We start from the raw sequence: 16,457 nt of genomic DNA on the forward strand, positions 1-16,457 counted from the left end.
TTATTGATATTTCTGAAGACAAATGGTTTGTTCGCTTTCTATAAAGTTATAAGTTATAAATCGATTTTGAAATATATATATGTTAAAAAATAATTAAAATATCAAATCTTTATATATTATTTATATATATATCCAAAAGTATGAAATTTGTTATTTCAAATTTATACAATTTAAACATACTATAACGTACTTGTTTATATTATAGTTTTGCGTCCATCATCCATCATGACCCCACACGGATCGTTCGGAGATAACAAAATCAAATGTAAACAAAAATATTTTTGTTTTTGTTTTTTCCAAGACTGCCTTTATAAAAATAAAAACGGTTCCCCGTTGCCTGACACACGTTTTCCGCAGGCTAAAGGGCGATTTCGCATTTACATTGATTTGGTTGCCAAGTGCATAAAATCGCATTTAAATCATAACTTGCTGGCTGTCAGCAAGCTTGCCAAGTGTTTGAGAAGTATATAATTTTTTGCTTGTGTTTTTAGGAAGAGGAAGTGGACTGAGACAGAGCATAGCATTACTTTTACACTTTTCAATTTATTTAGAAATTAATTTTAATGCAAATATAATGCTTATATTTTCGAATTTTGTTTATTATTATTATACTGTTTAACTTAAAGCGCATTGTTCTCAACATTAATTGTATTCGATTTAACTTATAATGTTAAAAGAATTTTTTTTAATTTTAAATTAAAATAATAAATTTTTTACATAGGTTTTTTAAAAATTATTTGTAGAACAACAATGCTTATAAATCAAATTTTAACTATGGTTAAGTCACAATTTTTTTAATTTACTATGTAAATGCTTAGCAAGGGCACTAACCAACATTGTTGGATTTTATTGTGGACACACACCTATCGTACTATCGATAATCATTTTGTATGGATTAAGGCCGCTCATTTCATTTGCAATTCCTAAAAAGGATCGAGCTTGAACTTAGCCGTATGGTTTACAAAAGTTTACCAAAGATAACAAATACGTCATTTAACTCAACATGATTTAAGTTTAAGGATTAGATTTAAAATATTTTTTAATTAGAATGTAACAGTAATTTAAATTAGTTTGAAAAATTATTGTTCATTTTGCAGCTTATTTTTCCTATGATTTGTGGTATTTTCTGTTGTATCGATACTTATCGAAAACTGTGGCAGGGTATCGAATATGTGCGAGGTGGTTATCGTCCTCACGCATAGTGACGTCACAAGCTCGATGGACCTGCGCTTCAATTGGAATCGAAATCGCCGTGTGACATCGGCTGCGCAACGTTGATGTCGCCCAGTGGTGTCGGCAAAAAGATTTTGAGGGTTAAAAAGTTCCCCACCCTTTAAGGATCTCAAAATACTTCATATTTGGTTTTTATAAATTTCTTCTGATACTTGAAAATAATAAATTGCAATAACATTGATCATAAAATATACAAAATGTAAGCATATAATCGAAAATAAAATGTGAAATAGAACCCCTTACGAATTCCTGCGTACGCCACTGTTTCCGCCACACGCTTTTCGCCGTCGCCTCGCTTTTTTGTTTTGTATTTCGAATTTCGCCTTTTCGCCTCAGTTGCTCAGAAAGTCGCGCGAACGCCGGTAACGGAAATTCTCGCAAAAACGCAGCGTTTTCGCGTCGCCGTCGACGTCGGCGTTGTGTCGTCGCCGCAACAACAACAATAAAATATAATAAAAAAACCTAATCCCTTTTATTAAAATCTACAACAAAAAGAAAACCAGCTAACAACAAAAAAAAGTGAGAACTCAGTTTTTATGCCTTCTTGTTGTGCTAGTAAATTCCTCTCTGCCGCAATTGTGTTATATTAAAATTGTTTAATTTAATTGGAAAGCAGGCGAAAATTGTATTTATTTATGCTTATTTTATGTGTGTGTGTGTGTGTAATAGTTTTTCTTTTTGTTTTTTCTATTATCCTTGGCGTGTCTGCCGCTCTCTTTCTTCCTCTCTTTCGCCCGCTCTATTCGTGCAACCCCATATTACCGTTTTTTTTTTGCTTATTTTGTTTTCTGCCAGATGTGCTTAGAAAAAAAGAGTATTAACCCTAGGTGGACTTATTTGCAACATCAAGTTTATTTAATTTTTGTAAAAAATGTACTTTATTAAGTTAATATTTAAAATTTATAACAATAAATATTGTAAATATAAATTTACTTATGTATGTATATATAGTTTCTTCAAATTGGTGTTATAAATGTGTTTCCTTGTCATTTCTTAAAAAAAATATTTTTAAATGTCAAGGTAAATAAAGTCAATCAGGGACTAAAATCAAAAATAAGAAGATTTATGGATCTAAATAAAAGTGATAGGAAAACCGACAGTTTCCCGCAATGTAAATAATTTATTTAGCACTCAAATAGAAATTTTGTAACTGATCAATTAATTTTAATAAAACACACTTTTTTTTTTGCCTTTTCCTTCGTTTGTTTTGTTTCGTTCTTCGCCGCTGGGCGCAAATTTAAATTGATTTTTTTCTCTTTCTTATGGGCTGCTGTGTATATGTATGTGTGTGTAATGTTGTGGTTTGTTGCACTCTCATAATTGCCCTGTTAATAGTTGAATAAAAGAAAGAGAACAAGTATAAGTAAAAAGGAATGGGAGAAATGGCGTGCAGCGCACTCCAATCGCAAGATCTCCATTTTTCCCCTTTTTTTTATCACCACTTATCACTTTATTAAGTTAACCATAACAAAAGAGTGGTGCTTGTAAAACTGTAAAATTAACCCCTTAATAACTGTTTTATTTCTCCCCTTTCGTACAACTTTTTTAATTTAAAGGTTGATTTTAATATATTTACCATGGAAACTAAACATGTTATTATTAATAATGTTAGTTTTATACGTTTCTTTTCATTAGAATTATTGAATTGAATTATTATTTAGTTTAAACATATATTACATATTTAAAGATCTCTATAAATTTTCAATTTTCTCCTTTTCAGCACAACGACAGGAAGCACATAGCCACACACAACTCTCACCTAAAAGACTGCAATCTGCCTTAACCAGAGGAGCAAGAGAAAGAGGGAATATAAAGATATACATATAGGGGAGGAAAAGGAGTGGAGAAAGTGAAAAGGGGAGGAAAGTCCACAGATTGATTCTAGCACGATCCGGATCTGAATCGGACCCAGTAATTCGAATCCCAGTAGAAAAGAATCAAATATCAGCATTACAATCGGGATCATTATGAGTTCGTTTATCGAGCTGCTGGGACTTTTCCTGCTGTTGATGCTGCCTTTTCTCTACGAGACTAACCACATATTCCGATACTACTTCAAATTCATGATGTACTACGGCATCGTATCCTTCAACTCGATCGTCCTCATCCCGGCCTTCCTCACGCGACCCTGCGATGTCCGCAATCTACTGTGAGTAGGCCAAAATATATATTAAATCATTATTATCATTGGTTAGATATGGGACACAGTAGTCACAACAGGAAAACTGATATAATTGATATTTTTTATAATCTATTGTATAGCTATATTATATATCCTAATCTCTTATCAATAGTTTATCTTGATTTTAAAATCTTAATTAAAAGTATATGGAAACATACAAGAAATAATAGAGAACACAAACTTTTGTCAGAAACGAAAATCTCACTTTGCTATCAACATACACATTTTGATTAACCGCAGAACGATTGTCTCGAATATCAATAAAGATCTTAAGTGACTTGATGTCAATCAGCGCACAGTGCAGACTACGCCAAACATTCTAAATTGATCAATTGGTAGTAAAAATATTTGAATTAAGCTTAAAGATTTTTTTTCCAATTAACAATATGGTAGAAAAGTATTTTTTTAAACGTAGATTTTTAGAATCGTTGAGTAGTGCTTTAAAATATCTTACACATATTTTAAAAGATTACTATAATTTTCAAGTACTACTGGTAAACCCCTAAAATTGTGGTTATTTTTCAGTTGTGATTTGATCTGAAAAGGAAAAACATTTTTAAGAACTCGTTTGTTTTAAGCAAAATATCGATTTTAAAACAAAATCTTCTTTACTTGATGTATGTTATGCATATGGGGCATGGTATTTCTTATGCAAATCAATCCATTTAATGAAACAATTTTCCTAATCGCTAACTGGCATCACACCCCCCACCTGACCTGTTAAATTACTTTAGACAATCAACTAGGGCCCTCAAATTGCCGGTAAATAATGCATTTTCTTGGTCTGACAATCTGATAGAGAAATGAAAAAATCACTTTATTGTAACCAAAAAAAAAAGACATAATTGCTGCCAATGCTCAAAGACTGATGATGGTTGATTTCGATTCTGATTCACCTGTTTACAAGGAAGGATTCCTTGAGCTCCCAAGGCGACTGCGTCAATGACACATACAACTTTTATTGGCTATCAATATTAACAAGGCCCCAAATGCGGAGGAGTGACTGCAGGTGTCCGCAATCCAATTCTGGTCAACTGTCCGCCAAGGTTTCAGGTTGTCCGAGAAGCTTTACCCTTGTTGGTAATATTTACGATTTCTTTTGCACTACAAAAAATAATAAAATACTTTAGATATCTGTTTTAACTTGTATCTGAATAATCGCTGTTGAAACTGTAATATAAAGTTTCAACTAAATCTTTTGAAATATTTGTAAATATAATGACTTTAATCAAAAACCACATATAAATCGAGTTACGCTCATTTTTTACTATGTTAACCTTTTTACGAAATATCCTAAGATAACTATTTAATGACTTACGTGTTTTTTTTTATTATTCTTGGAAAATATACGATTTATATAGATTTATGGTTCCATACAATTATGTTTATGGTGTTCTTTTTTTTTTACCGATTCCGGCATCGGATATTGAGCTTTTGACGAATATATTTCCGATTGGTTAATTTAACAACGGAGATAAGGCGTTTATTGCTCACTTACGGATAATTGGTGACCAAGGTGTTGCCTCGATTGTTGCTAGCGAGGCAAACTAATTTTTCATATAGATAAGATCATTCGGGTATTATAAATCAATCAGTTATTGAAGATTTACTAAACACAAATTTGAAATTTTTCTTAAAAAATACATGGATTTGTTTTTCTAATTTATCTAACATATTTTCATACATACAAAATATCATAAAACAAGTTCGTGATTTTTGTTTTTAGTGTTTTCTGCTTGTGATTTTTAACTGAGGCGGTATCGCCTGGGTGTCAGGCCAAGGACGAAGTTTTCGGGGGGAATTGAATTGGATGGTTAGGTGCTTGAGTTTCCAGGCTGTTGGATATGGGGAAAGGTGGCTGTTGCACGCCAATGGAAAACCCATTTCTGTACCCAACGAGGTTAATTTTTGGTATGTGGTTAGTGCACTTGCTAGAATTTCCCGCCACCTCAACGTTTTCCCTCGACTCAAATAACCATTTGCATTAGACAACCATGAGTGTTTGATATAGGGGTTGGGGGGTGGATGATTAAAAGTCTAGTGGTCGCGCATATACCACTCATCTGAATCAATTATGCCGCTCTAACTATTTAATGCAGTTTATCGATCCGTTGTTGGAGGTAAGAAATAAACCAGAATTCCCAGTAAACACAGTAAACACGGCAAGCCCTCCCTGGGGTATCATTTAAACCGCTCCCGAGCTGTGTTTAAGTGTCATGACTGTGCCGATTGGACAATGAATGTGATAGAATGGGTGCCTTCCCTGCGACGGGGGAGAAATCAGAGCTACGCTTCGATGGCTGTCAACTTGATTAAATAATATTGGATTTACAATTGGCTTTGCTTAGGGTTCATTTCATTACGGCTAATTATCAGTGGAGGAAATGTTCTATGAACTTTGATCGGGGAAAATGAATAGAAACAAGAATATCACCCTGTTTACCACCCTAAAATATAAGTGGGGGATTTTATGTTCATTTTGTTGACAGACTTCATGTGGTCGTTAGAGATATTCCCAGATATTTTACTAAAATGGTTTGGCACACGTTTTCGACAATAAATATTTCATAACATATGTTTGCATATACCACCATATATTCCATTATTATACCCGATTTGAAAGTGTCATTCATACCTCCTAAGACTTGTGGTATGATTCTCAAAAAATCTGCATTCAAATTTTTCATTTTAACGTTGGTCAAATTTTTGACCCATTTTCATGTCATTTATTTCCAAGTTTACGATGTGTTGTTAAAAGGTGACCCACAGCTGGATTTCCGGAGTCCATAACTTTTCCAAATTTTATCAGATTTGAAAGTGGCATACCTCCTAAGACTTGTGGTTTGATTTTCAAAAAATCTGCATTCAAAATTTTCAATTCTATGTTGATCAAATTTTTGACCCATTTTCATGTCATTTATTTCTAAGTTTCCGATGTGTTGTTAAAAGGTGACCCACAGCTGGACTTCCGGAGTCCATAACTTTTCCAAATTTTATCCGATTTGAAAGTGGCATACCTCCTAAGACTTGTGGTTTGATTCTCAAAAAATCTGCATTCAAAAATTTCAATTTAACGTTGATCCAATTTTTGACCCATTTTCATGTCATTTATTTCAAAGTTTCCGATGTGTTGTTAAAAGGTGACCCACAGCTGGACTTCCGGAGTCCATAACTTTTCCAAATTTTATCAGATTTGAAAGTGGCATACCTCCTAAGACTTGTGGGTTGATTTTCAAAAAATCTGCATTCAAAATTTTCAATTCTACGTTGGTCAAATTTTTGACCCATTTTCATGTCATTTATTTCTAAGTTTCCGATGTGTTGTTAAAAGGTGACCCACAGCTGGACTTCCGGAGTCCATAACTTTTCCAAATTTTATCCGATTTGAAAGTGGCATACCTCCTAAGACTTGTGGTTTGATTCTCAAAAAATCTACATTCAAAATTTTCAATTCTACGTTGGTCAAATTTTTGACCCATTTTCATGTCATTTTTTTCTAAGTTTCCGATGTGTTGTTAAAAGGTGACCCACAGCTGGACTTCCGGAGTCCATAACTTTTCCAAATTTTATCCGATTTGAAAGTGGCATACCTCCTAAGACTTGTGGTATGATTCTCAAAAAATCTGCATTCAAATTTTTCATTTTTGATTCTCAAAAAATCTGCGTTCAAAATTTTCAATTTAACGTTGATCCAATTTTTGACCCATTTTCATGTCATTTATTTCAAAGTTTCCGATGTGTTGTTAAAAGGTGACCCACAGCTGGACTTCCGGAGTCCATAACTTTTCCAAATTTTATCAGATTTGAAAGTGGCATACCTCCTAAGACTTGTGGGTTGATTTTCAAAAAATCTGCATTCAAAATTTTCAATTCTACGTTGGTCAAATTTTTGACCCATTTTCATGTCATTTATTTCCAAGTTTACGATGTGTTGTTAAAAGGTGACCCACAGCTGGACTTCCGGAGTCCATAACTTTTCCAAATTTTATCCGATTTTAAAGTGGCATACCTCCTAAGACTTGTGGTTTGATTCTCAAAAAATCTGCATTCAAATTTTTCATTTTAACGTTGATCAAATTTTTGACCCATTTTCATGGCATTTATTTCCATGTTTCCGATGTGTTGTTAAAAGGTGACCCACAGCTGGACTTCCGGAGTCCATAACTTTTCCAAATTTTATCCGATTTGAAAGTGGCATACCTCCTAAGACTTGTGGTTTGATTCTCAAAAAATCTGCATTCAAATTTTTCATTTTAACGTTGATCAAATTTTTGACCGATTTTCATGTCATTTATTTCCATGTTTCCGATGTGTTGTTAAAAGGTGACCCACAGCTGGACTTCCGGAGTCCATAACTTTTCCAAATTTTATCCGATTTGAAAGTGGCATACCTCCTAAGACTTGTGGTTTGATTCTCAAAAAATCTGCATTCAAATTTTTCATTTAAACGTTGATCAAATTTTTGACCCATTTTCATGTCATTTATTTCCATGTTTCCGATGTGTTGTTAAAAGGTGACCCCCAACTGGACTTCCGGAGTCCATAACTTTACCAAATTTTATCCGATTTGAAAGTGGCATACCTCCTAAGACTTGTGGTTTGATTCTTAAAAAATCTGCATTCAAATTTTTCATTTTAACGTTGATCAAATTTTTGACCCATTTTCATGTCATTTATTTCCATGTTTCCGATGTGTTGTTAAAAGGTGACCCACAGCTGGACTTCCGGAGTCCATAACTTTTCCAAATTTTATCCGATTTGAAAGTGGCATACCTCCTAAGACTTGTGGTTTGATTCTCAAAAAATCTGCATTCAAATTTTTCATTTAAACGTTGATCAAATTTTTGTCCCATTTTCATGTCATTTATTTCCATGTTTCCGATGTGTTGTTAAAAGGTGACCCAAAGCTGGACTTCCGGAGTGCATAACTTTACCAAATTGTATCCGATTTGAAAGTGGCATACCTCCTAAGACTTGTGGTTTGATTCTTAAAAAATCTGCATTAAAATTTTTTATTTTACCGTTGATCAAATTTCTGACCATTTTCATGTCATTTATTTCCATGTTTCCGATGTGTTGTTAAAAGGTTACCCCCAACTGGACTTCCGGAGTCCATAACTTTACCAAATTTTATCCGATTTGAAAGTGGCATACCTCCTAAGACTTGTGGTTTGATTCTCAAAAAATCTGCATTCAAAATTTTCATTTTAACGTTGATCCAATTTTTGACCCATTTTCATGTCATTTATTTCCATGTTTCCGATGTGTTGTTAAAAGGTGACCCACAGCTGGACTTCCGGAGTCCATAACTTTACCAAATTTGATCCGATTTGAAAGTGGCATACCTCCTAAGACTTGTGGTTTGATTCTCAAAAAATCTGCATTCAAATTTTTCATTTAAACGTTGATCAAATTTTTGACCCGCCCGAAGTTAGATTTTCTTTCTTGTTATAATTAATATAGTTAATTTCAGTTGTATAAAAGAAGTTCTTATTAAGGAAGTTGGACTCTACTATTAACATTATGTTTTCCATTTAAGATAATCCTAATCAATTAATTCGCAGTTTTAATACATTTTCTAATATTGTTGTTTGCAGGTGGGCAAGTACCTGGTGCCACCGCGTTTCGACATTAATCGGATTGCGCTGGGAGCTGCGTGGCAAGGAGCATTTGGCCAAGGACCAGGCCTGCATCATTGTGGCCAACCACCAGAGTTCGCTGGATGTACTGGGTAATAAACTGGGCTCTGCATACGATTGAAATTAATTTGATCTTTGCCCGAAATGGCTAGCTAAAACAGACTATCGTAGGAATAGGGCAGATATTTCAAATCTCATTTTATTTTTACGTTATTAAACAGTTCTTTGAGTTTGAAATCTAAGGAAAAAACTAATTCGAAATTACATATATAACTTAGAATACTTGGATAACGAGCAGATTTCTTTGGGAACATAGATTCTGTTTTTAGAATATTTTTACATAAAGCACCTTAACGTTATTTTTTATAATATAACATATTATTGATATATGAACCAAAAAGTTTTCTAGCTTACACTTCTTTTGAATGTACAATTTTATTGTAATGATGCGAGTATATCGATGAATTCGACCAACCCCAAGTTAAATTAACAACTCCGAACATTTCAATTAACTTAAAAGTAATGTCAGTCGGTTTTCTTGTATAAAGTATCGCTATATAGCTGCTCGATGGTCTTCAGGGTGTTGTTAACTAGGGTGCTTCCCACGTCGCAATACTCGCGGAATAGATCCCTCAGCAGGAGCAGTGTGTTTTTGGCCAGTCGTTTCCATTGTCGCAACGTCTGCTCATTGGTGGCATGGGGAGATTTCTGCTCCTGTCGCTGTTGCTCCAAAAGTACATCCGCTTGCCATCGCAATTCCCGCACATCTTGTCTGGCGGGGGTTCGCTTTAATATCTTGACAATATGCCCCTCCAGCTGATTGTCCAAAATGGTTACCGTCTCGAGCAGATGGTTGAAAATCTCCTTGTTGGATAGAAGCAGCGGACGGAGAAGCGTTTGGAAAATAGAACCTGGTGGTCCTATCTTCCCTTCGGTCTCCTGGCACTTAATCATCTCCACCGAATCGAAAGTCTCTTCTTGGGTGTTGGTCAAACTGGCTACATCATCCTGGATCAGCTTGATCAATTGAGTGGCACTCTGTATCATGGCTAACTGGCCAGTTTTTGGTTCACCTCCAGCTATTGTCTTACTCATCTCGTCGGGTTTGGATTTCTTTGGAAGAGTTTTCCGCCACTCGGTTACACGATGGCGAACATAGTTGACATATTCCTTTCGTTGCTCTGGATTTCCATATGGAGCTGGCGGCGAATCCTGTATGGAAATAACATCGTCTTCGGTTTCCTCTTCACTGCCAATGAAGCGAGCTAAGCGTTCGCTGCGGGTTCTCGAGGATCCTGGTTGGAAGTACTCGAGACTGGAACTGGGTGGTCGTTGAGTTTTAGATGGATGCTTCATTGGATCAGCCTCTGTTCTCTCCTGTCTCATCCGTCGTTCATTTTCCAGCTCTCCTTCGATATTTCGCAAGCGTTCATCCTTAATCCCCTTGGTGTTGGTGCAATGCCAATCCGCTTGAGCCTTCCGCCAGGAAAGACTGCTGAGTGCAGTGTGTTCTGACACGCGACGTGAGAATTGGACATGTTCTGGCTCATAAATGTATTGATTTCCCGCTTCCAAACGTCCCTCCTCGAGTTTTTGACAGCGCTCGCGGAGCAGCACATTTAGGCTGTCCTTCTCCTCTTGCAGCTTCTTCAAAAGGATATGGATCTCCCTATATTGATCCTGCGGGTTATATGAGTCCGAATCAGACTGCTGAGGATTCTCCGCTCTATTTTCAGGCTGAAGATTCTCTGTTCTACTTGTAGACTGACAGTTAATGTCTTCGGGAAGTTCCTCCTCCACATATACATCTTCTGTTTCCTGGTTCATACTGGCTTTGTGAATCGCCTGTAGATCGTGATCTTGTTGGAGTCCCATTTCATTTGATGGCTCCTGAGAGGGCTGTTCATTTTGATTTATTTCAATTTCTCTTGTTTTCTGCAGTTTTTTCTCGGTATATTTTTTCTTCCTACCATTATCCTCAGATATATTTCTTTGGTGTTCTTTATTGTTCTCTTGCTCTCCTTGATCGTCTTCTTCCTTATTCTCTTGCTGAGCTTTGTCAATTTGAATTTCATCTATTACTTTACTTTCCAGCTCTTCTCTTATCTTGTTATCCTGCTGAAGTTTTTCTAATAGTTTATTTTCTTTAAGTATATCTTCTTTAGCGATTTTATCGCATTCTTCTTGTTGCTCAAGTGCCTTTCTTTCTAGGTCCTCCGAACCTAGTCTTTCTTTTTCTTGCAGCTTGTAGATTTTCCTTGTCAAATCTTTCTTCTGCCTTATTTCTCGTTCCAGAGCCTCCTGAAGTTCGCTCTCAAGCTCCTCAGTCATTTTTTTTAGTTGTTTAACTTGGTCGTTTGCTTTCCTTTCGATTACTTCCATTTCTTGGCGATGTTGCGTAAGCTGTTTGACATATTTTCTTTTAAACTCTTCTCTTTCAATTTTTTCGCTTTCTTCTCGTTCAATTTTTTCGAGTTCTTCTCGTTCGATTTTTTCGAGCTCTTCTCGTTCGATTTTTTCGAGCTCTTCTCGTTCAATTTGTTCGAGCTCTTCTCGTTCGATGTTTTCAAGCTCTTCTCGTTCGATTTTTTCGAGCTCTTCTCGTTCGATTTTTTCGAGCTCTTCTCGTTCGATTTTTTTGCGTTCTTCCCGTTTGATTTTTTTGCGTTCTTTACGTTCGATTTTTTGGCGTTCTCGTTCGATTGTCTCGCGCTCTTCGCGTTCTCGTTTGATTTTTTCGCTCTCTTCTCTTTCTTTTCTATTTTTCTCTTCCCTTAGTTTTAGCCTTTCATTTAGGAGTTCCTGCTCTCTGATTCTTCTTTGGACTTCTTCCTCCCTTTCTTTTCGGCGGAGCTCTTCCGCGGCAGCTCTTTTTTTGAATTCTTCTCTTCTGGTCATCTGACGAGCCCTTTCCCGTTCTTCTTCTTGGAACTTTTGCTCTTCTTCGGCTTTTTCCAGCTGCATTCTCCTCTTGGCGTCCGCTAACTCCCTGCGCTTCTCCTCCTCGTCCCGCTCCATCCGCTTCCTGCGCTGCCGTTCCCGTTCCGCCTGCGCTCTTTCCCGGTGGTATTCCTTTAGGTGCTCATAGGCCACTATTTTCTGCTTGACATTCTCCGCCCGCAGCTTCAACTGCTGATCACTGACAGCGTTTATGGCCTCCTCGGAACAGGGATGCACTTGCCCCAGCTGCTCTATATTCGTCGCTTGCTCTGCATCCTCATGAAGACGCCGAGACCGCTCCTGACGATCGATTCGCTCCTTGAGACGCCGCTCGCGATGCAAACGCTGCCAACGCAAGCGATCCTTCTGGATGTTGAGGGGTGAATACTGCTCCCGTAGTCGCTGTTCCTCCTGCCGCTTTTTGTCCAACAAATACCGCTCGTGGTCTCGTCGCTCCTTCACCTTCAGTTGCAGTTCGCGAAACTGCTGTTCGCGTAGCTGGCGAGCCATTTCCAGGCGCTGGCGGTCCAGCTGCTGATGCTCGGCTCGCAGGACCCTCTGGCGATCCCGTTCGCGATCGCGGCGTTCACGCTCAAGGCGATCTCGTTCCCGCCGCTCCAGAATTTCCTGCTGGCGACAGAGATCAGGGCTGGGAACTGGAACCCTGACTCGTCTTGCGGCATTTACAGGTCGGAGTGGTGGTGACTTCGACTGGTGGGGCTCCCACAACATCACCGGCATATCGAGCCTGCACCCGTCCTCCAAATTGCAACGCTTCACTGGCTTTGGCGGAACCGAAGGTGGCACCGGTCGGAGCAGTCGCAAGTCCAAACTGCAGTTGGCCAAGTCGGTGAATGGCAACGAAAAGCGGCCCGTCTCTTGCAGCTGACGCATCATCTTCACTAGCAGATAGTCCCTGGCCCTGGTCTCCTCCTGGACGATGTTACCAAACCTGTCCAACCACTTGGCGCATAGCTCCAAATCCCCGGCACTCGTCAGTCCGTAGATGAGCTCCATCTTCCTTTTGATATGGACCTCCGAAAAGCTACTGTAAACACGATTATTGTTACTTTCCATTTCCATACAAGTGAAATTTTAGTCTAGAATCTTTTTTTTTTAATCTTGTGAGATCTAGTTTTGTGTTTGGTCGGCAAGTAATGGAAAACTAATGCAACGATTCAGAAATCACTTTCATTTTTTGAGTACCGATTTCTAGCTTACTTTGTTTATAGAAAAGAAAAAAATTTAATAAATTGTTTCGCAAAAAATCATGTACATTTTTCGGTTTTTAATCAAAACCCTGGGAAATAGTGGTCGCATGTTGGAATATTCTGGCTAAAATCTGGAAAAATCAGCTCAATTTTATTTAATTAAAACTCTGGGAAATAGTGGTCGAATGTTTGAATGCCGTACCTAGTTGAATTCGATACTAAATTTCCAAAAAAAATTATATTCACAGAAAAAAATATTTTTCATTTAAATTTTTTCGGTTTTTTAATAAAAAATAAGTAGACCTCGGATTTTATATGATTACATATACTTATTAAACGATTAATAAAAACCAATTTCTTAAATATTTGAAAAATAAGAAAGTAAAAAATTGTCTGTGTTAGTGTTTATTCGAATTAAATCTAAAGATTTCAATCGTAGGATCTCTTTTAATTGTTTCTGAATGTTCCCAACTAATTATAACTTTTTCGTAATATCCGCAGGCATGTTCAACATCTGGCATGTGATGAACAAGTGCACGGTGGTGGCCAAGCGGGAACTGTTCTACGCCTGGCCCTTCGGCTTGGCGGCCTGGCTGGCTGGTCTGATCTTCATCGATCGAGTGCGCGGCGAGAAGGCGCGCGAAACGCTGAACGATGTGAATCGGCGGATCAAGAAGCAACGAATCAAACTTTGGGTTTTTCCGGAGGGAACGCGACGCAACACGGGCGAACTGCATCCATTTAAGAAGGGCGCCTTCCACATGGCCATCGACCAGCAGATACCCATCCTGCCGGTGGTCTTCTCCTCCTACTGTACATTCCTCAACGACAAGAAGAAGATCCTGAATGCGGGTCGCATTGTGATTACCACTCTGCCGCCGGTTAGCACCGAAGGTCTCACAAAGGACGACATCGATGTGCTAATGGACCGGGTTCGCTCTCAGATGAGCGAAACCTTCAAGCTAACGTCCGCGGAGGCGCTGCAGCGGTACAAGCCGATGATGAAGGGAGGCGTTCCTGTTTCCGTTTCCGTTTCCTCACCCGCCTCCAACTCCGCTCCGGATGCCACGGTGGCCGCCGCCGCGGCCGTCGCCAGCAGCAGTTCCGGATACGGCCAGCCGGCGGGTTACGGAGCCGGTGCTGCAAAGGCCAGCTTGCTCAAGACACTGTAGGCGACGTAGCAATTTAATTTACACACTCATATCCCAAAAAGACAAAAAATCACACACCTCATTGGCGAAGCTGAAGCGACACGTAGGGCGCTACATAGTAAACATTTCAAAATGGTTGTAAACGGTGCAGCGGCTGAAAATTTAGAAAGACTGCAGTTACATCGTTTACAACCAGCTTTATAGGCCTATTTGGGATTTGGATTTCGACATAAAATCTAGAGCTTGTGCAATTTTGTACACCTACAGTATTATCTTGTTTTATCTTGTGAAGTCAATAGCTTGTCAATTTTTGTAAGACTTTTATTTAATGTTTTATGTTTCTGTGAATTGTAATTTAATACCTATTGGAATAGTAATTAGTAACTTATTTCTTTAATTATATATGATGTGGTTAAATTTTGTATCAATATTTATACAGTTTAATTCAATGTTTAAAACATGGCTTTCTGTAGCTTTTGTGATGACATTTTTCTTTGATAAATACCTTGTCATTTATAGATGTTTCTTTATCAAACTGTAAGATATTGAAATCTGAGAAGTTAAAAGCCCAAATAGGCCTATTGGTAAACAATTCTTAACATTTCATTAACTTTAAACACTTTTTCGGGCTCTATTCAGCTTGCTTTATCTAAACACTTTGCAATTTTACAACTGTCACTCATTTCTGCCTGTAACTGAGCATCATTTTGTAGATTTCAGCACTTGCATAATATTTAATTTTTCATCTAAGTAATTAAGGAAAAGTGAATTTTAACAGCTTAATTCATAGCTTTGGCTTGACTCAGGAAATGTTTCTGGCTACGGCTCACGTTAAAACACCGACATCCAAATAGTTTGGCTAATTCAGGCACCAAAATGAGTATTAGGAACAGCAACAACCAAATTGCAACCCTCGACTGTCAGACTTTATCTTTTTCCTAGGCAACACATACCAAAAAAAATATTTAAAAAAGAACCAAAAACTTAAAAGCTAACCTACACTTTGCAACAGGTTTCTAAGGACGCGTCTAACTCGAAGTCTTATGGATTATACTAACAAATATTGCTGCAAACGTATTAAATCCTTGTTATAATCCAAATCAGTTAGATTAGAGCCTTAGATTTCGTTAATCTTTTTCGATCTTTCCTTCCTGTTGCCGCGTGTAATTGTTAGATGATTAAACCAAATATCTATATATACATCTTAAAAATTTATAATTATCTAAACATAAATTGTGGATGACTAGGATGGCAAATGGCATTACATGTGTGGGCCAAAATCGGGTCGATTTTTACAATTGACCACCTGGCGAGCAGTTAACCGCGTTATTTTAAAACCACACGTATTTTATTTACTAGACATTCCCTAACTATGTAGGTTAGGGCACCCATATAAAATAAATCTTTTCCGCTTGAAATTGAATCAAGTTTGTATTCGATTAACTTTGTATTTTGTATCACCTCATGGCATCTAAGGAATTTAAGGGATCTTTAAACTAACACCTATTTATGTATTCAAGTATAATGTGAATTGTATACCAACTACTTGGTAAAGTGTTAACCTAACTTTGTAAATACGATGCGGTTTACTTTAAAGACAAATCAAAAGCGATAAGAAGACGAAATCGAAGGAAACAATTAAATACGAGTATAATAAATATTTTTTTTTCGAATATATGGTTGTATGTGTTTGTTTGTTTGGGCGGTCTGATTTATTTAGATCGGTCAGATTTGGAAGGTTGAGATTTCCCCATGGACTATGCCCAATCGTATCTTTAAGTGCTCTCGTAAAGATTGACAAAATATATTACCTCTAATATGGAAAATCAATGGCGATCAAAGATTAAGATTGATCAAGGCAGTGATATTGGTATTTTTGACAGTAAAGTCAACATTCTGCAAGTGGAAATATTGTAAGTATTCTGGTTTCTCCACTTTAAGCTGGAATTTTTAAAACTTCGAGTAGTTTTCTTATATCTAAGATGTCCTATTGTATTTTTGTTCTGTAATTTGTTTTTTGGAAATAATATGATCTTGACGTGAATTGCAAATCAGGCTGATTAATAGCTTTCTGCCCAATTTTATTAAGTGCTGAAGGGTA

General features: G+C 37.2%; 1 protein-coding gene across 2 annotated transcripts; it reads left to right on the forward strand.

Annotated features, from left to right (window-relative positions):
* The first annotated feature begins 352 nt into the window (after positions 1 to 352).
* On the forward strand, positions 353 to 16,031 carry LOC108041580 (1-acyl-sn-glycerol-3-phosphate acyltransferase alpha). Of its 2 annotated transcripts, XM_044460845.1 has the most exons (5): positions 353 to 463; positions 1,098 to 1,752; positions 2,954 to 3,382; positions 9,013 to 9,146; positions 13,707 to 16,031. In XM_044460845.1, the coding sequence occupies exons 3-5, from the start codon at positions 3,201 to 3,203 to the stop codon at positions 14,375 to 14,377; spliced, it is 987 nt and encodes a 328-aa protein (XP_044316780.1). In that variant the 5' UTR covers positions 353 to 463; positions 1,098 to 1,752; positions 2,954 to 3,200; the 3' UTR covers positions 14,378 to 16,031. The 2 variants fall into 2 exon arrangements, with proteins under 2 accessions (XP_044316780.1, XP_016975010.1); XM_017119521.2 differs by lacking the exons at positions 353 to 463; positions 1,098 to 1,752 and adding an exon at positions 2,326 to 2,344.
* Positions 16,032 to 16,457: the final 426 nt, after the last annotated feature.

The sequence above is a fragment of the Drosophila rhopaloa genome, unplaced genomic scaffold, assembly GCF_018152115.1.
Source record: "Drosophila rhopaloa isolate 14029-0021.01 unplaced genomic scaffold, ASM1815211v1 contig_3, whole genome shotgun sequence".
NCBI lineage: Eukaryota > Metazoa > Arthropoda > Insecta > Diptera > Drosophilidae > Drosophila > Drosophila rhopaloa.

Coding starts and splice junctions, on each gene's coding strand:
- LOC108041580 (XM_044460845.1), top strand. CDS start 3,201: ATGAGTTCGTTTATCGAGCTGCTGGGACTTTTCCTGCTGTTGATGCTG. Junction 3,383..9,012: donor TGCGATGTCCGCAATCTACT/GTGAGTAGGCCA, acceptor TGTTGTTTGCAG/GTGGGCAAGTACCTGGTGCC. Junction 9,147..13,706: donor GAGTTCGCTGGATGTACTGG/GTAATAAACTGG, acceptor TAATATCCGCAG/GCATGTTCAACATCTGGCAT.